The sequence below is a fragment of the Arvicola amphibius genome, chromosome 13, assembly GCF_903992535.2.
Source record: "Arvicola amphibius chromosome 13, mArvAmp1.2, whole genome shotgun sequence".
NCBI classification, from domain to species: domain Eukaryota; kingdom Metazoa; phylum Chordata; class Mammalia; order Rodentia; family Cricetidae; genus Arvicola; species Arvicola amphibius.
In genome coordinates, this window is record NC_052059.1 from 44,346,468 (window position 1) to 44,367,348 (window position 20,881).

At 40.1% G+C, this 20,881-nt stretch overlaps 1 protein-coding gene across 2 annotated transcripts in view; it reads left to right on the forward strand.

Annotated features, from left to right (window-relative positions):
- Nucleotides 1–20,881, forward strand: part of Ppp3cc (protein phosphatase 3 catalytic subunit gamma) — a 70,370-nt gene that overhangs the window by 12,848 nt on the left and 36,641 nt on the right. For both annotated transcript variants that reach the window (XM_038310187.1, XM_038310188.1), the window contains exons 2-4: nucleotides 10,749–10,946; nucleotides 11,489–11,613; nucleotides 20,520–20,631. In XM_038310187.1, coding sequence (XP_038166115.1) covers nucleotides 10,749–10,946; nucleotides 11,489–11,613; nucleotides 20,520–20,631 — 435 coding nt within the window. The remainder of the gene's footprint in view (nucleotides 1–10,748; nucleotides 10,947–11,488; nucleotides 11,614–20,519; nucleotides 20,632–20,881) is intronic.

Here is a 20,881-nt window from a genome sequence, read left to right on the forward strand (position 1 = left end):
TGGACTTACAAGGGTGTGCCACCATGCCTGATCAAATCTATTGCTTTTAAATAAAATTGAGGAGGTCAATAGTGTGAGTCTGGAAATAAATGGCAGAAGACTAAATGCCCCATTATTATAGCAAAGAGTTCATTGAGTTTGTGGCCTGTTTCACATACTGAAGTTGATACCAGAAAGGTAAAGGTAAATGTAATGGTTTAATTATTTTTATCTTGGCTCTCTCTTAAACTAGAGCTTCAAGTTTCTTACAGTTTTTTTTTTTTTGTGTAACTCAGATATGAAGTATGTTGGAAATAATTTAGTAATAGTTGAAGTTCTGAACTTTATTTTAGTTTCTGTAAGAACTGGATTGGATTCAGGTTTATGACATATAAACCCTTCCCTGTTACTTTGCATCTTGCATTGAACTATTTGTCCTATTTTGTATATATAGTTGTTGCTTACACTAGACCTTACTGATCTCTTAGGTTATTTTCAATCCAGCCCATGCCATAACGTAATGTAATAATTTATGTATTAGGGAGTAGGAAGCTGGGAGATGGCTCAGTGGGTAAAGGATTGTAAACATGAGGACCAGAGATTGTTCCCAGCACGCCTGTAAAAGGCCAGGTGTGGGGGCTAGCACTTGTAATCCACCGGGACATATGCACACACTCAAGGAAGCCAGAAGAGGGCACTGGATCCCTTCAAGCAATTGTGAACTTCCCTGTACAGGTACTGGGAACCAAACTCTGGCCTTCTGAAAGTGTTCCTAACCACTGAGACATCTATCTCCCCAGCCCTATCCATTTACTTATTTTTTGAGAAAGGGTCTTGCTATTTAGTCCAGACTGGCCAAAAGCTTTCCTAATCATTCTGCCTTCTGCCTCAGCCCTCTCAGTGCTGGGATTACAGGTGTAAACCATGATTCCTTACTAGAAGGAGAGATTTGGGAGGTGATGGGAGTGCTTTGTATAAAGATAGTGTATACATGTGTAAAAAATTATTATCAGACACAAATGTCCTTAAACAGCAAAAAATTATTTTGAAAAGTAGTTGTGGAGGCTATACTATAAAATTAATGCAGATTTCATGCAGTTAACTTACTTTGGTTAAAACGAGGTTGTGGGATTGATAGGCTACTGAGAAATTTAGCTGAAAGTCTGAAAGAAAAAGACAGACAGCCCTCCTGTGGAGATAATATGTAGATTGCTTTAGAAAGGTAAGATGTGCTTTGAATATTGCCCAGGTTGAAATTCTTTCTTTTAAGCTAGCTCCAGGACAGGCTCTAGAAACTACAGGGAAACCCTGTCTCAAAAAACCAAAAAAAAAAAAAAAAAAAAAAAAAAAAAAAAAAAAAAAATTCTTTCTTTTAGAGGTATGTTTTAGGGAAACACTTATACTACATATAACAGGGTTCCAGCTAGCTTTAATATGTGAGTATATTTTTTGTCATCCATATTTAAAGAACTGTAAATTAGCCATATGTATGAAAAGTAGGCCAAAGATACCAAAGTCCTTATTGATTATTCAGAAGTGAGCAGACTACACTGGTCACTTTTAGCTTGTTGACACATTGTTTCTTATTAACAAAGTCAACACTTTAGTATCTCACAGCAGCAAACTAGTGAGATGATGCCAACTCTGAAAGCCACAGGATTATGAATAGTTATTTGCACAAGAAAATTTGAGTAGCTTACTACTAAACTAAAGATGATATATGTCTACAGCATAACTGACTATAAAACAATATGTTCAAGTAACAAACATAATAATGCATATACTAGTATATTAACAGTGGTCATTCTAATTGGTAGGATTTGAAGAGATTTGTGGTATTTTTTGATGCTCCTTAATTAAAAAATAGTTTTACATTTCTCTCTCTCTCTCTCTCTCTCTCTCTCTCTCTCTCTCTCTCTCTCTCTCTCTCTCTCTCTCTCTCTCTCTCTCTCTCTCTCTCTCTCTGTGTGTGTGTGTGTGTGTGTGTTTTGTGTGGTACTAGGATCAGACTTAGGGATTTGTACATGCTAAGCAAGGGTTCTAACACTGAGCTGTATCCCCTGTTCAATATAAAATATCTGTGATTTTAAGAAATCTTTGGGAGCAGGAGAGATGGCTCAGCAGTTAAATCTCATACTGCTCGTGCGTGTGTATACACACGCACACACTATTATTGTTGTTATCATCATCATTATTTTTTTATTTATTAAGCATACAATGTACTGCTGGCAAGGAAGGCACCAGGTCTCATTACAGATGGTTGTGAGCTACCATGTGGTTGCTGGGAATTGAACTCGGGACCAATGGAAGAGCAGCCAGTGCTCTTACCCTCTGAGCCATCTCTCCAGCCCCCATCATCATCATTATTACTATTTTGAGGTAGCACCTCTCTCTATAGCCCTGGCTGTTCTGGAACTCACTCTGTAGACCAGGCTGACCTCAAACTCAGAGACCCACATACCCATTTCCCATGCTGGGATTAAAGGCGTGCACCACCACATAAAGCTCTGGTTTTACTTTTTGAGACAGACTCTCACAATAGCCCTGAGCTCACCAGATAGACCATGCCTGCTGGGTAGTATGCCCCAGGGATCCACCTGTCTCTGCCTCCTACCTTTTCAGTGTGGCCTCTAAGAACTGAACTCGGGACCTTGTGCTTAAAAGATACTGAGCATCTCACCAGACCCGCAGTTTGCTTCCAGTAAGTTACAGATCTCACGCTCTTTACCACCCCGAATTACTTGATAATTGAAGCTTATAGAAACAGTGAATTTTCTGTCTTCTGAATCCAACAGTACTCTGATTCCAGTTAGATTGAATATTAGTAGCATTACTGTTGACTGATTCACTTACAATGGAATGAAATACAAGTCTAAAATCATTTATTTTTTGTCTTTTTTTTTAAAATTTATTATGTGTACAACATTCCTTCCATGTATGCTTGCATGCCAGAAGAGGGCACCAGATCTCATTACAGATGGTTGTGAACCACCATGTGGTTGCTGGGAATTGAACTCGGTACCTCTGGAAGAACAGTCAGTGCTCTTAATCTCTGAGACATCTCTCCAGCCCTATTTTTTTGTCTTATTAATAACTATATTCTTGTATAATTTTAAAAGGTATTTAGTAGAAATTCTTATCTCTCTCATCATTTGTATTCTTAGAAGAGTAAAGCCCACCACTGCAGAAAACCCGGAACACGGTGTGGTGAAAAACGAGCTTTATTCAGTTAGCTTATTGTAGAAAGTAATGCCATTCCCTGAAAGGCGGAGTCAGGAAGTCTGTAAAAGGTATAAAGGAGTTGAAGTAAAGTTAGTAGTCTGGGCGGGGGTGGTTAAAATCGGATTGGAGTGGTTTTGCCTTTAGTCTGCAAGAGCTCCCTTGAAGTTGCAGATGAGTTTGTAAACTAGGATCCTGAGTATCTGGGGTGGTGGGTCTCAACCTGTGGATCTCAACCCTTTCACAAGGGTCACATAGCAGGTAACTGCATACCAGATATTTACATTATGATTCATAACAGCAAAATTACAGTTGAGAAGTAGCAATGGAAATAATTTTATGTTTGAGGGTTACCACAACATGAGGAACTGTATTAAAGGATAACAACATTAGGAAAGCTGAGAAGTCTGGGGGTCTGGTGCTGAAGAACAGTGCTTGAGCTTGGGTGGCTTGCCCTATACAGTGGGACTTGCTTTAGTTCAATTTGTCTGTTATGCAAGTCTTAGTATATCCAGAGGATTTCAAGCAGCTTGTGGCTTCTCTTTTCTTTCTCTGTCTTTACTTCTGATTTTTTTGTTGTTGTTGTTTTGTTTTTCGAAACAGGGTTTCTCTGTAGCTTTGGAGCCTGTCCTGGAGCTAGCTCTTGTAGACAAGGCTGGCCTTGAATTCACAGAGATCTGCCTGCTTCGGCCTCCCAAGTGCTGGGATTAAAGGCGTGCGCCACCACCACCCAGCCCAGTCCATAATTTTTAAATTTTATAATTTTAATTTGATTTGCATTGTTTACCTTTACAAATATCTGAATAAATAACTATTCTGTATTTGGTGATAGACAAGGGTAAAGGTCTTGATAGTGCCAATAATAAAGGAAGGCGTGGGTGTCTATGCTGGTCTAGATCGTGAACCACAGGGAAGAGAGCAAAAGAGACGAGATTGACAGTTTGCTTGCCCTGTTGTTTTTCTCTCAAACTCTTAAAAAGTGGGGGGAGTAGATTTACTTTACATGTTTCAACAATCAGAAAGATCCAGAGGAAACTGAGTCTCTGTAAAAGGGAGGCACCCACCAGGTGAAAGTAGCAGGCACCCACCGCGTGCTGCAGCTGGAACAGCAGCACTGTCGGGTTTTAGGAGGAACCAGTGTGCGCGTAAGCTAGAGAGCTGGTAGGCATTGCAAGCTCCAGGGTTAGGTTGAATCTGGCTCCTGCAATTCCCTTTGAGTTCATTTGTTTTCTCCTGGGACATGAAGTATCCACCCGGGGTCTTGTAATCTGTGATGCACATTTGGTTTGGTGTGCTTACTTTATCTGTTTTATGAGTCATCGTGTAGTACAAGTTGTGGTTTCTCTTTTAATTTAAAAAGGCAGCCAGTGTTAGTTTCTTGTGTATGTGTGGGGTTGGGGGAGCATCTCATGGTTGAGCATACTTAATGCTCAGCTGCAGGAATGTGCATCAGTCTGGCTCCACCTCTTCTAACAGAACACTGTTTGTAAGCTGGGCATGCTGGTAATCTCTGACTGTGCAGGCAGACAGAAGAGTCAAAGTAAGGTTGAAGCTAGCCTGGTCTGTGTATTGAGTATCAGACCTCCAAGCTTACATTGTCATGAGACCGCTACTCAAAAAACAAACAAATATCAACCAACCAACCAAAATCAAACCCAAAAGTAAATATTCACAGTTATTTAAGGGCTATAAAAAGAAAATTTTAACCTCAAGGATTAGCCTTTGGGAGTAGGGCTAGGCAGTACTGGGGACTGAACTGGGAGCCTCATCTTCCTCTGAACCACAGCCACGGTCCTTTTACTGCCAGTAAATGACCTTAGCCCTGGCCCTGGCCTCAGGCTTTCACAGAGTTGGACCACATAGCTGGAATCTGCTTTTCTTCCCCTTGAACCTGGGTGGGCTTGAGAATGCTGGGACAGTCTGAGTTGGAAATGGTATGATGTGGCTCATGAGGCTGTGGTGTGAAACACACAGCTTCCTTTTGTGTTGCTCTTTCTGGATGCTTGTCTTTGGAACTCTGTTACATGAAAGGCCACATGCAGGTATTCTCATCAAAAACCTGGACTGAGCCTCAGCTGACAGGCATACTGGATGAGTGAGTGAGCGGCATTCAGATGATTCTAGCCTTGGGCCGACCAGTGTCAACTGAGACAGACAAGCAGTCAGTCCTGTTGTGTCTTCTGAGTTCACAGTCCATAGTCTATGAGAGAATATGGGGCTATTGTTTTAAGTCACTGTATTTGGGAACATTTTGTTAGGTTACATTAAATAATTGATATTTGGCTTCTAAATACCCATCAAAAGGTAACAAATCAAAGATTTTGGAACAGAAATATACAAGGATGTTAGGGTGTGGTGGGCCAGGCCTAGAATCTCAAACTCTTGGGAGACTCAAACAGGATGGTCTAGAATTCAAGGCTGGCCTGGGCTACAGAGAGAGATGCTTTTCAAAAGCAACAACAAACCAAGGATATTCATAGCAATGTAAATCTGTAACAATAAGTAAAATTAAGAGAATGTTCATAGCAGTATAATCTATAACAATAAGTAAAAAAATTTTAAAATAGTCTATCCAACAGTAAGAAAATGTTTGGATAAATTACGATACACACTTTTCATAAAGAAAAATAATCTATTTTCAAAAGAAAACTTAATTTCTTTGTAGTCGGTTTTGTTAAAACTATTTTCAAAATGGGTCAAAGTGTATACACACGTAAATAAAGATAATTAAGAACAAAACAAAACTGTAGGTCTAGAGAAAGTAGCTCATCAGTAGAGGCAGGTCTAGCAGGGACAAGGCCTTGAACTGATCCCCAGCACTGCCAAAATCCAAAATAAACAAGTAAGAAAGAGGAGGGCTCAAGGTGACCTGACACATAAAGCATTAACTAACAAGTTTATCGATATAGCCGTGCTTCAGCTCAGAGCTATCTGCATTAGTGTGTGTGTGTGTGTGTGTGTGTGTGTGTGTGTGTGTGTGTGTGTTTAGTGGAAACTTACGCAGGAAATCGCCCTAATTATCTTATTTCAAAACCATGGTTTCATATTTCTTAAAGTCTTTCTCTTTGAACAACTAAAGATCTGTGCAGATTGTCCAGAGCACATAGTATCAGAAGCGCCAGCCCTCTCCACTGTGTTCAGTCTAAGTGCTCTCTGGATTTATTTTCTCCATCCTAGCTCTGGTTCTTTCTTTTTAAATGTTGAAACTCAAACCCAGGGCCTCACACATGCTGCACCAAGCCCCGTGGACCAGTGTTGAGCTTCTTGAATCTGAACTACTTTGTATAGGGACTTAAAAGATTGGCTTTGCTAAAAAGCACCAACCCTTCATTGTAGGTGCACAGTTGGTAACGAAAGCCAGAAAGTGTTGGCATCTCTGACTTCGTTTGGTATGTCTCTTTTTGTTTTCTTAAACTTCAAGTCAGATTCCTGCTCAGCTCCGCACATGGACATATTAATTACTTAAAAATTGTTAATATAAAACTCATTAGTCTTAAATTTACCTAACCTCTCTGTAAAATACAAGAATGAAGACACAGGCATCTAAGATACTTTTTAAAAAAAATTTCGGAATCTTGTAGACAGATCACACTGATGACATTACCCACTAAGTGCTAAGTGGGAGCAGTTGCCCATGAAGGGAACTGAGGCTGCTTTCTTATGTAAGAATGATCTCCTGGTGAGAACTTTATTGCCCTCCTCAAGCAGTAAGGACCTCCTTGTAGCCAGCAGAACCTTGCAGGATAGACCAAGATAATGACCAACCAGACCACCCTGATCAAGTTTGCCTGTGTTGTCAGCTGTGCAAACAGCGCCTCCTCATTTCTATAAGACCGCTTCCTAATGTGGCCATGGAACGCAGCTCTGGTCTGCCTTTCATCACTGATCTGTCATCAGTTGACATTTGGGGACAGGTGGCCAGACCTGCTCTGTTGTAAACCTTCAAGTCAGGGCCTTTGTCCTAAACTTCTGCAAAACTTTTGCATTTTATTTTTATTAAATATAGCCCCTTTACATTATTGTTGTTGTTGTTATTTTATTTCCTGTATTAGCCCATTGTTAACATAAAATCCATCTCTCACGTCAAAGGAAATAAGAGATAGTTGGTTCTGAGTCAAATATGGTGGTCATGGTCCAGAAATAAAGATCCAGATTGCTTCTGTGTGACTTTCCTCATTGCTGTGACCGGATACCTGACAAGTAGCCACTTAGGAAGGGTTCATTTCGGCTGCCAGTAGAGGATGTCGTGTGCCACGGTAGGAAGACGTGGCAGCAGGAGCTGGGGCAGAAGCATGACTGGCAGCTGCTCCCATTGTGTCTGGTTAGGAAGCAGAGGGAAAGCTGCTAGTGCAGAAGCTTTCTGCCCTCTGCTGTAAGCCTCGAGGTCTCCTCACTCTTGAAGTTTGCTTCACTGCAAAACCATCGCTGTGTGGACAGCACTGCTGTGTTCTTCTGGCGGCTTCAGCTGCAGTTTGGTCCCCTCCTGCAGCTGTCATAGATTCTGTGCCCTTTCGTGGATGAACTGGGAAACACTTCTCTGGTTGTTTTTGAGGGGGGAACCCCTTCAGCTGTATTCTTAGTTCAGCCCCTTCTTTCAAAAAATTTTCTATTTTTATAAGTTGGGCTATTGAGTATCTTTCCTGTTGTCCCAGTGCAAACTGTAAGTGAGGTTCCTCTTTAGTGATGCTAATCTCTTACAGTAATTACAGCTGCTTTGTGTGCACCTCCTTGTCTGCAACTTTGAACATACTCCTTTGTAGCTAGAAGCTTTTCGTCCTACCTGGTCCCACAGCCATTTTTAAAAATAACCACTCTGAGGCTTAATATTAATTACAAACTGTTTATTAGCTCAGGCTTATTAGCTCTTACAACTAAATTAACCAACTCATTTCTATTAATCTGTGTGTTGCTATGTGGCCCATGTCTTACCAGTGGTGCTCTGGCCTGTTGTTCCTTGGGCGACTGGATAGTGTCTCTCTGTCTCCACCCTTCTCCCTGTATCTCTCTTGGATTTCCCACCTGACTCTACTCTGCCTGGCTATTGGCCAAATCAGCTTCTTTATTAACCAGTGGTAATAAAACATATTCAGCAAACAGAAGGGAATCCCACACCACTCCTTCCTCAGCAGACAGCACACTTTTTTCATGTTTCTTCTCTCACTGTAGATCTAAGAACAGTAAACAGTAGCCTGGATGTTAATCTGTTTTGGAATTTCCTCCACTAGGAAATTCTTAGCATATTGCCTTTATTAAAAAAAAAGGTCTATGTGCACATGCATGCCTGGTGCCCTTGAAAGTCAAATGAAGGCATCAGATCCCCTGGAACTGGAGTTATAGATGGTTGTGAGCCACCATGTGGGTGCTGGGAATTGAACTCAGGTTCTCTGCAAGAGCAGCAAGTGTTCTTAACCATTGAGCCATCTCTCCAGCTCTAATATATTACCTTTTAATTCATCCTTACTCAAAGTTCTCAGGACACAGGAAGAAAGCAACCAGATTTTTCCCCTCCAGAATGTATTGTGACCAGAAACTGTATCCTCCTCTATCCCAGTGCCAGTTCCTAATTAAGTCCTTTTTTCTCTCTGAGAACTCAAGAGCTGAGATATTAGTGACTACATTTCTATCAACACTCTGGTTTTCCACATTCCACATTAAAGCTCAGCAAACAGCACTCTAGATCTCTGTACCTCACAACTCCAAACTCTTCTAAATTCCGCTTGCAAACCAGTTCTGAGGTCTAAAAACCCCACGGCCAAGTAACAACCCCACTTCTCAGTACCAATTGTCATATAGTCTGGGCTCTATAGAAAACAGAACCAGTAAAATGTGTATATACACACACACACATATTATAAAAGGAGATTAGGTTGATTTACATAATAGGTCCCTATTGGTCCCTATTTACGTAATAGGTCCCTATTGATGTTGGCCATGTGTATGGTGGAGTCTGAGAACTCAGTAGCTGCTCAGTCCAGGAAGCTAGATGCCTTCGTAGTACCAATGGAAGAGACAGTGCTGAGAGGCTGAGGAAGCTGGAATTTGAGGCGGCAGTAGCCAGGTGGGCAAGGCAGCTGCAGACTACCTTTTCCTTGGCTGCTTATCCTGACTTTCTTGCTGGAGAGTGCCACTGACTCTGAGGAGGGGCTGTACCCCTCAGTATCCTCTGGAAGCACAGATACACTGAGAGGTCTGTCTTCTAAGTGATTTTAAGTCTTGCCAAATTGACAAAAATCAGCCTTTGTACTCTGAATAATGTGTTCACATGGAAGAGGTTATGTGGACTTTTTGGAGTTGGAGAAGAAAGTTGCAAAATCAAGGCATCGGGTTAGCAGGTTACAAGATTATAGATCTGAGATGTTATCTGAATGAAATTCTTAGCTTTAGGGTTGGTGGAAGCTAGCAGACTGTTAAATTAATGCAGACCAAAGGTTTTACCTGATAGTTGAAAGTTATGTTAGGACAGACATTGGGAATGGGTACTAAATGGCTACAGGGCCCTATATTACCCAGTTCGGCTTTGAACTCCCTTTGTATCTGAGGATGACCTTGAACTTCTGACATGGGATTTCCCTCTGTACGCTTGAATACCATTAATAAACAAACTGCCTTGGCCTGTTGAGAGGACAGAACTTAGGTAGGCGGGGACGAGGAAAATAAATGCAGGGAGGGAAAAGGGGCGGAGCCAGGACAACACGATGGAACCGCTGCCAGAGTCAGACATGCCAAAACTTTGCTGGTAGGCCACGACCTTGTGGTGATACACAGATTAATAGAAACGGGTTAAATTAAGATGTAAGAGTTAGCCAATAAGAAGTTAAAGCTAATGGGCCAAGCAATAATTTAATTAATACAGTTTCTGTGTGGTTATTTCGGGGCTAAGCTAGCTGGGCAGCCGGGACAACCAAGTGGGCCCTACTGCAACAAACTTCTGTCCCAACTGCCTCTACATTCTAGGTGATGGGATTACAAGTGGGGGGCTGCAAAGCCTATTTTATGTAATATTGGGGGTCTGAACCCAGGGCTTTGTCCATTCAAGGGAAACACTCCACCAACTGAGCTACATCTTCAGTCATCTGCTTTATCAAAACCTATATTGTTGCATTCATTCATTTATTCACCCATTCATTTATTTAGTGTGTGTGTGTGTGTGTGTGTGAAATAAATGTACAGACAGGATATGATTTAAACTGTCTGTTTTAAAATTAGAATTATCAATTCTGATACATAGTATCTTGGAATTTTTTCACATTATTCTAATACTGTGAAGTTATAATTGCTTATTAGGTTTAGTTTATTTTTAAAAGTAGTTTTTTTGCCGGGCGATGGTGGCGCACACCTTTAATCCCAGCACTCGGGAGGCAGAGGCAGGCGGATCTCTGTGAGTTCGAGACCAGCCTGGTCTACAAGAGCTAGTTCCAGGACAGGCTCCAAAGCCACAGAGAAACCCTGTCTCGAAAAACAAAAAACAAAAAACAAAAAAAAAAGTAGGTTTTTGATTGTTATCTGTGCCTTTAAGTATTTAAATTTTTTTTTTTTTTTTGTCTTTTTAGCTGTCCCCTTTCCTCCAACCCAACGGCTAACTTTGAAGGAAGTATTTGAGAATGGGAAACCTAAAATGGATGTTTTGAAAAACCACTTGGTCAAGGAGGGCCGGGTGGAGGAGGAGGTGGCCCTAAAGATAATCAACGATGGTGCTGCCGTCCTGAGGCAGGAGAAGACTATGATAGAAGTGGACGCTCCAATCACAGGTACGGAGTGCGCCTCTGCGGGGCCCTTAGATTTGCACTCATTCTGAGAAATGATTACCAAAAGCCAACTAAAATGAGTGTAATAAATATTTCTAGGAACTTTAAAAGCAGTCTCGACATTGGTTAGAATAACTTTTATTCCTTAAAAACCAACATTAGAGGCTCAAGCTTGGTGGTTAAGAGAACATACTATTCTTGCAGAGGACTAGATTTTCATTCCAAGTATCTGTTATGTGGTTCACAACCATTGTAACTCCGGCTGTAGGGAGAATCGCACACCTCTGGCCTCTGTGGACACCTGCACTCATGTACATACCCCCACACAGACAGATGCATGCGCACGCACACACGCACACACTTAAAAATAAATCTTTTTTAAAAAGTACACTCTCAACTGTGTAATATTTAGTACGACTAACTAATTATACAGAAATCTAGTCAAAAGCCAAAGTGATTAAATTAAAAGTTACATTTGGTCCCTGTTGCTCTAATGTCGTTTTCCTTCTAATTTATAATTTTTACCTGTTGTCTTTCTTATGAAGTGTGTGGTGATATTCATGGACAATTCTTTGACCTGATGAAGTTGTTTGAAGTTGGGGGATCACCTAGTACTACTCGCTACCTCTTTCTGGGTGACTATGTGGACAGAGGATATTTCAGTATAGAGGTAAGATTACCGTGGCTCTGCTTCCCCTGTTGTACCACCTTCTGCTAAGATCTGCTTTCCATCCATCTGTAGAGCAGCTTAAGATGTGAACACTGGTAGAATTTATCCACTTTCTTACATTTGACATTTAACTAATAGAGAATTGTTTTATTTTTTTAAAAAATCTGTTCTTTTTATTAACTTGCTAATTTTGAAAGTAAGTATTTGCTAAGTTTTCCTCTTTGAAGATGCTGTCTGGGCTATATAGAAGGCACATACATAACTCTTCATGCTAAACAGTGTCTGGATTAGCTAATCTTAATTGTAAGACTGTAATTGACTCTTAGGTTGTCTTCCTCTGAGAACTTGGCATTGGGAGTTCCTTACTGGAGTGATTTCTGGTCCTGTTGCACATGGCAAACAGTATGTTCTTTGGAAGGCAAAACTTGAGGTGGAGCTAATAAAAACTGAATTCCTTTATATATTTAGGAAGTAAATGATGGGAACATGAGTAGAATTAAAAAAAATTATATACTTTTGTATGTAAACATAGCATTATTTTAGACCCTAATTCAAATATTCAAATGCTTGAGTACCATGCAGTTATAGCACATTCATGTTTGATGTGTATCTGGGTTTTTGTTGTTGTTGTTTTTTTAACATTGCCAAATTCATTTTATGAGGTCACAGTCACCCTGACACCCAAAACACACAATGATTCAATAAAGAAAGAGAATTACAGATCAATTTTCCTCATGAACATTGATATTCATTAAAATACTTACAAACCAAATCTAAGAACACATCAAAAAGATTATCCACCATGATCAAGTAGACTTCCTCCCAGAGATGCAGGAATTGTTCGACATACAAAAATTTGCCAATGTATCCACCATATAAACAAACTGATAGGACAAAACCATATGATCATCTCGTTAGAGGCTGAAAAAGCCTTTGACAAAATCCAGCACCCCTTCATGATAAAGTCCTCTTTTTTTGGAGACAGGGTTTCTCTGTAGCTTTGGAGCCTGTCCTGGAACTAGCTCTTGTAGACCAGGCTGGTCTTGAACTCACAGAGATCCACCTGCCTCTGCCTCCCAAGTGCTGGGATTAAAGGTGTGTGCCACTGCCACCCGGCTTGATGCCCTGCCTCTGTGGCTTTACAAGTAAAGGATCCTTTTGAAGAAGTCTTCATAGTCAAGTTTGTAATATGGCCCAGAAAGAACACAAGACGACAGATTCTGTAGTGTTGTGGTGTCTTTAGGCTGTGTGCTCTTCACAGTGTGAGAATTTTGCTGCACCAGGTTTCTTCTGGTAGAGAAAGGTTCCTTTTCTTCTTCTTCTCATAGCATTGGTCTTTTTGTTGTTGTTGTTGTTGTTGTTGTTGTTTTTAAATTCTGAGAGGTTTTATTAAGAAAACAAAACGAGGGTAAACGAGCACGAAAGAACTTCATTGATAAAAGGATATTAATGTTACGGAATCCAGAATAAAGCTATTTCTAGGAAACTCTTTTAAAGTATTTGATTTACATTTTTGCAGCAGTGAAACCTAGTTGCAGGGAGAACACAGTTACTCTAAACACACTGTAGACGGACTCAGAGACCACCTGCACCTCTCTGCTCACTATCTGCAGCTGTACAGGTATTGGCTTAAAACAGAGAAGGGTAGATATCAGATACTGAAGTTTTGTGTTATGCCATTATTTCACAAATATAGGTAACAATCACAAGTAAAGTCTATTTCTCATAGAATTACACATAGTATTCGATATCTCAAGATTACAATGCTGCCATTCTAGGAGAGAGAAACAGAAACAATCCAAAGAAACATTTATACTAAATTCAACACATTTGGTTCCGAAATGTTCATTTTATTACAAAAGCAATTTTGTTATTTAGAAAATAAGATATCATATATATTCCTTTGTAGCATTGCATCTAATTTTATTTAAAGCATTAACCTTATACATTAAATAAACTCAGTAATTTAAGTAAGAACTTGTTTGATTTTTCTTGTAATTTGTAGAGCCAGAATTCTTTTTTGTTTGTTTTTGTTTTGTTTTGTTTTTTGAGACAGGGTTTCTCTGTGTAGCCTTGACCGTCATAGAACTTGCTCTGTAGACCAGGCTGGCCTCCAACTGACAGAGATCTACCTGCCTCTGAGATCAAAGTCATCCTCAGCTACATAAATGAGTTTGATGCCAGCCTGGGTTGCATGAGCTTCTCTGTAAAGAAAAATATCCAAAAAATTAAATGCAGAATCTCATTTGCTAACAGCATTTCGACTCAATATGTATTAGAATTCTGCCTCTGTCCTGGTGATGGTAATGCACACCTTTAATCCCAGCATAGTGTTGTTCTTAAATATAATTTGTCTGTCTTACCCCAGTGCTCAAAGAAGAGCCAGTTCTAAATCCCAGGAAGAATGAACAACAAAGTATTTTTATTTTACTCTTGAGTTACATGGCAGTGTAGGGAGCTAGGGATGCAGTTGGGTGGCACAGTGCTTGCCTAGCATTTCAGTGCTGTGCCTTGTCCTGCTGCTCAGTGGCACTCACAAATGTCCTCTAACTAGGTACTGGGATGAGTGGAGGTCACGCTTCTAGACTTTGTCCTTGAAGGCCTTCCTATTGCCAGCACATCATCTCAAAAGGGTGGGTGTTTAAAAGGCACACTGGGTTTTTCTTTATGGGTTTGTTAACGTGAAATGATTTAAGAGACAAAAGGAAAAAATATAGAATGTTCTCAATTATTCATTGTTTTACTTAATGAAATGTATTTTGTTATTGTTTTTGTTTTTATTTAAGCAGTGTTTCATGTGACTTAGATTGAACTCAAACTTGCTATATAGCTGAGGATGACCTTGAACTTCTGATCCTTCTGTGTCATGTTTCCTTGATATTTACATAGTGCTGAAGATGGAACACTGGACTTTGTGCATGCTAGGGAAATGCTCCACCAACTGAGCTACATCCCTATTCCCTGGAACAATGTATTAGACATAAATATTGGTGCTGGGAAGATAGCTCAGTTGTTAAGAACACAGACTGCTTTTGCAAAGGACCTGAGTTCAGTTCCTAGCACTCACATCTGCTTGTGGATCACAACTATCTTTAACTCTTGCTCTAGGAAAGAGGAGATGTTTCTGGCCTCTATGGGCACCTGGTCTCATGCACACAGAACAGATCGATGCATAATTTGAAAAAATAAAACTTTAAATGTGACAAAATATTTTCTAATTATTTATTGCTATCACTTATATAATTTAAAAATAGACTTTTAAAGCTTTATTTTTTTTTTTTTAAATTTAGGTGCTGGGGATTAAACCCAGCATGAATTCTACCACTGAGCAACATTCCAGCCCTTGGGCTTTCATTTTGTTTTAGAGGCAGGTGTCTTTATTTACCCAAGTAGGATTTTTCTTTCTTTTGAGATGTGTTTTCTCTTTGTAGCCTTGGCTGTCCTAGAGCTTGCTGTGTAAACCAGGTTGGTGTTGAATTTCTGCTTCAGTCTCCCAAATAGTTGGAACTACAGGCATATGCCCTCTTCTGGCTCTAGTTCCTGGTTTTTAAATAGTTTCAATTCATTGATACAATTACTAATTTACATTTTAAAATTCACAATGAGCTTTGTGCCTATGTAAAGCATGATTAATAAAAACTCAGGGTCAGAAATTGGGGTTCAGCCTGAAGATACGAAAAGCAAAGCAACCAGCCAGGCTTTTACCTCGACCTCAGTCTCAAATGGCCATTCTGCCTCCAGGGATCTCAGAATGGGACTGTGTGTTGAGAGCGGTTTCCTCCCATTTTATAATCCTCTTTAGGGCTGGGATTAAAGGTGTGCACCATCCAGTTTCTATGGCAACTAGTATGGCTACTGGAATTAAAGGTGTGTGTCACTGTGGCTGCTGGGATTAAAGGTTACCATAACCTGGTCCATTTTCTTTTGGACCTGGAGAGGAAATCCAGTCCCTCACACACCACAGCTATCTACTGTACTGTAGAGCTATTCCCTTGCCCTGAACTTTTTGTTGTTGTTGTTATACTCTTTTATATGTATTTTCTAATATTGCAAGTCCTTTTTAATATTTATTTATTTATGAGTATGGATATTTTACATACATGTATGTGTACTACATGTGTGTAAATGCCCACAGAAACCAGAAGAGGGAGTCAGATCCCTGGGACTGGAGTTACAGATGGCTGTAAGCCACCATGGGGAGTCTGGGAACTGAATCTGGGTCCTGCAAGAGAAGGGAGTGCTTTTAACTGCTGAGCCGTCTTTCCAGTCCCTTGTATGCATTTTAAAAAAGAAATTAGACTATCATGAGTATTCCTTTTGTAGTCTTTCCAATTCAATTTCATACTAAAAGCATTTTGTCATTAATTTTTCTACAAAGGCGTATAATTAATGGCAAAAATGTCATAATTTATTTTTTTACCGTTCCTTTAGTATTGGCTAAATAGGCTTATAGAAGGTTGCTTAGCACCTTTTCCTACTTCCTCCTTAGTAACAAAACCCCTGCTTTGCTCCAGAAAGTAGAATTGGAATTGTAGGAAGAATTTCAGAATCAAGAAAGGAAGGCTTTTATCCCAGGCCGGGAAACAACTTCTGGTTGGTCTGAACTTGTTAAGGCAAATTTATTTCCTGCCATCTGTAAGGGACAAGCAAGCCCTCTATCATAGAGATAGCTTTCTGGCACTATTGTTGTTTCTGTTTGCTTGTCTGTTTTATGGACATCTTTCTATATGAAAAGGCTCTGGAAAAGTTAAAACTTTGAGGTTTGTTTTACTTTATTTGATGCAGAATCTCAGAAAGTCCAGACTGGCCTCAAATTCACTGTGAAGCCAAGGTGACTTTGAACTCCTGTTTCCTCTGCATTTGCCTTTCCCTGTGCTGTGGGTACAGGGTAAAGCTTCTGGACATATATTCTACCCTATCATTTCAAATTTGGAGGTGTGTCTTGAGGAGCCATTTCCTGACTGTGATGACTGTGAGGTGGGACTAAGGGTGAAAAGCAGACCTCTGAGTTGCAGACTGATGAATAGCAGGAGAGGGGCTGGTCTCTCTGACAGTGCTGAGACTATCAGCACACAGCAGTCCCCTGTAGGCAGAGGCTGTTTGTTTGTTCTTGGCCACCCAGACCCAAAACAATCACACAGAAACTATATTATTTGCAATACTATTTGGTCAATAGCTTAAGCGTATTTCTAGCTAGCTCTTATATTGTAAACTAACCCATTTCCATTAATCTGAGCATCACCATGAGGTCGTCGCCTACTGGCAAAGTTTCAGTGGGCTCTGGCGGAGGCATCTGTCTCCTGTGGTGGCTACATGGCTTCTCACTGACTCTACCTACTCTCTCTATATCTTTTCCAGCCTGGCTATATTCTGCTAAGCTATATTGGTAGAAAGCAGCTTCTTTATTCATTAGCCAATAAAAGCAACACATATCCAGAAGGACTTCCCACACCATTTCCCCTTTTCTGTTTAAATAAAAAGGAAAGTTTAACTTTAACAGTCCCAGTCCGTCGTCCTCCCTTCTGAGAATGTTAAATGGCTTTGTGGCTGTGTCCTTGTGTGTGTGTGTGTGTGCGCGCACATGTGCACATATGTTTACATACATGCCTATAGAGGCCAAAGGACAACTTGTAGGAATTAGTTCTTCCCACTATGTGGATCCCAAGAATTGAACTTAGGTTGTTGGGCTAGGCAGCAAATTCCTTAAGCCCCAGGGTTATACTCAGGCCCAGTTAATTATATTTTGTATCATTACACTGAAAGTGGTACAAGCTCATTTCCATTTTGTTCTATACATTGCTGAAGCTAATGTCTTGCTGAATATATCTTTAATTTAAAAAATTCCTATATGGGGGTGGGGTGTGTGCATGCTACCGTGAGCTTGTAGAGGTCAGAGAACAACTGTGGAGCTTGTCATGTCCTTTCGCCTTTACATGAATTCTCCGGATTGAACTCAGGTCACCAGACGGACACAGCAGGCTCGTTCACCCACTGCTCACCTCACATTAATACATCTTTAATAGCAGATCCGACTTTTCCTTAAATCAAAGCCTTAAAAGTTAAGTTCTTGATTTTCTCTTGAGGTGCAGGAACATATTGTTTACTATCCATGAAGATGAAGTTGAATAAAAGGATAAAGGGAAATAGGAACAACTAATTTAGATGAATCGGTCAGGGCAAGACTTTCAGAAGCAGTAACCTTTGGGTAGAAACTGGAATGATCTTGAGAGCTGGTGTAGAGAAATGGGAAGTGCATTCTACGCAGAGGGCATAGCCATGTGAAAGCCTAACGGCAGGAACAGCCCCGACAGTAACAAGGCTGGGGTGGTGAGTACAGGCATAGGGATGTGGAGATGTAGCGGGGAAGCTGGCAGAGGTTAGGTGCTGGCAGGGCATTTAGGTTTGTTCTGAATGTGTTATGAAACCACTGGGTTGTTATTTCAATTGCTCTTATATTAATGTTTTGGGGGACTTTGAGGGGAGTAGCATAGCCATGTTTGTGTCTTAGAACAATTACTCTGTTATACAGTGACTGCTAGAGCCTGAGGACAGGCAGAGAGACCCCAGGTAGGAGTCCTTGTGTCTGAGAAACTTGAGACCAGGTATGTTTTCTATCGCAGAGGTTTTTGGGTATTTGCATAGACTTTACCAGTGGAGCATCCCTCATCCAAAAGTAAAATCTGAAATGTTCCAGAGTCAGATCTTTTGGAGTCTCATGTTGGCACTCAGAATGTTTCAGATTTTGGAGTATTTCAGATTTTAGAATTTGATAATGTCTGTGATATGGATAAGAGATAGCAGTAACAGACAAAACAGTTTACACAGTTCTTTCTCGTTTTTTATAGTGTCATGGTCTTGCTTAGTGTGTGTATATGTATATGTTATTGCCAGTATTTTGTTATGACAATGTTGTAGCATGTGTATATATTTTCATATTGGTGAAAATAAATGACTTAAAAATGGGTCAAGAGTTAAGTTAATAATGTAGTTTTGTCAGTTTTTGCTGTATTGTCTTTACTGTGTAATTTTTTCTTTGTTTTTAGATCTATTTATTTTATGTATATTAGTGTTGACCAGTATGTATATGTGTGCTCCATGTACATTCCTGGCATCCCAGAGGTCAGAAGACGGTATCAGATGTGCTGGGACTGGATGGTTGTAAATCACCGCGTGGGTGCTGGGAACTGAGCCCAGGGCCTCTGGAAGAGCAATGAGTGCCTTTACTGCTGAGCCAGCTCTCCAGCCCCTGTGTACGTTCCTTTTCACGTAGTGAAATATGTTATGTTTTCTCGCCTGTGGACCTCTTGTCATTACAGTCTCTTTCCTACGGCCATGCATCCTTCTAGAGCTTCTTTTCAATACTGATCACTTGTTCTCTTGTCACTTGTTGGGTGCTATGTAACATTAGAGCTGTTTTTATTCTTTTGAAATGGCATCTGACCCAGAGCTGTTTATTTAAAAGCTCATCATTACCCCAGTGATCTTACTTTATTTTTCTGTTTTTATGAGACAAGGCTGTAGCACAGGCTAGCCTCCAATTGAAGGCAGTCTTCCTCTTTAGCCTACTCAGTGCTGGGATTGCAGTCATGGCTGCCATGCACAGCTTTCGCCCAGTGACTTGAGATGCCACTTTTACTGTAGATGTCCTATGAACTTGGATCCGTTTCTGGACTGTGATAAAATACTGCTATGTTGTGGCATATGGTAGGGTACAGTTTCTTTATTTTAATTTTAATGAACTTAGGTTTTATTATGTAACCAAGCTGGTCTAGAACTCCTTATGTTGTCTGACCTAGCCTTGAATTCATGTTCTTTTTGCCTGAGTACAGGGATGTAAGGTCTGTACTTCCATGTCTAACTCAGAACATAGTTGTTTTTGTTTTTTTGAGACAATGTGTCACATAGCTTAAGTTGCTTCAATTTACTGTGTAGATAAGGTTGACCTTAACTACTGGTTCCTCACAGATTCTTCTGCTTCCACCTCTCAAGTTCTAGTATTATGGGTGTGGGGCATTGTGTTTTGTTTATGGGTGCTGGGATTTGAACTCAGGACCTTGTGCATGCTAAGCAGATATTCTGCCAACTGAGCTATATTATATCCCTAACCTTTTTGTTGCTGTTCTAAATGTAGCTTTTTAGTTTTATAATTTTTTATTTTTGTTTTTGTTTTTCGAGACAGGGTTTCTCTGTATCCCTGGCTGCCCTGGAACTTGCTCTATAGATCAGGCTGGCCTGGAACTCACAGAAATCCACCTGCGTCTGCCTCCTGAGTGCTGGGATTAAAGGCGAGTGCCAAGGCATGTGCCACCAATGCCCGGCTTTAAATGAAATTTTTATACTGTGTTACTCTATTTCATACTTTTATATAAAAGCTTGTTTATTTATGTATTCAAATTTATATCCTGTTTTGCTGAATTCTATTATTTACGCTGCTTTTATCATTGGTTTTTTTGTTTTTCTTCAGTTATACAATTATATCATCTGCATATAATGTACTTTACATTTTTCCTTACCCATTCTGAAGCCTTTACTTGATCTCATTTGTCTAATTATATTGCTAACACCTTTATTGTAACGTTGAAGAGTGACAGTTAATAATATTGCCTTGTTCCTACTCCTAGTTCTTTTCCACTATAAAATAATGGTGCAGATTTTAGGACTATGGTATGTATGTGGGTAGCTTTGCCCAGAGAGTTCTCAGTGTTTAAATATTTGGGAGAGATTTTTTTTTTATGAAGGCTGCTTATTCTACCAACTTTAAGAGTAACTTGCAAAAGCTCAAAGATTGCATTTTTCAGTTTGCGACTTTGAGTGAGCTATACCATAGAGCACATCATTTCAGTTTAGTTGAGTTGTCTTTATGTACTGTTGTGGTCATGAAGAACATTATCTTTTGTGTCTCCTAGTGTGTGCTGTATTTATGGAGTTTAAAGATTAACTATCCTAGAACATTGTTTCTGCTTCGAGGAAATCATGAATGCAGGCATCTCACAGAGTACTTCACCTTCAAACAGGAATGTAAGTATGCATCTCCAGGGACTGTTGAGTTGTTTCATGTGCTGCCATGCTCACTTAACATCATATCTTCTAAATAAAAATAGTAAGTGAGGCTTGGTGTCTCTCACCTGTAACTCAGCACTTGGAAGGCTGAAGCAGTAGGACTACCTACCACAAGGTTGAAGCCAACTTGGGCTATAGAGTGAGACCTTGTTTAAAAGAAAATGAAGAAGAAAAATTGGGTACTCCTACACTGTTATCAGAGAATGAG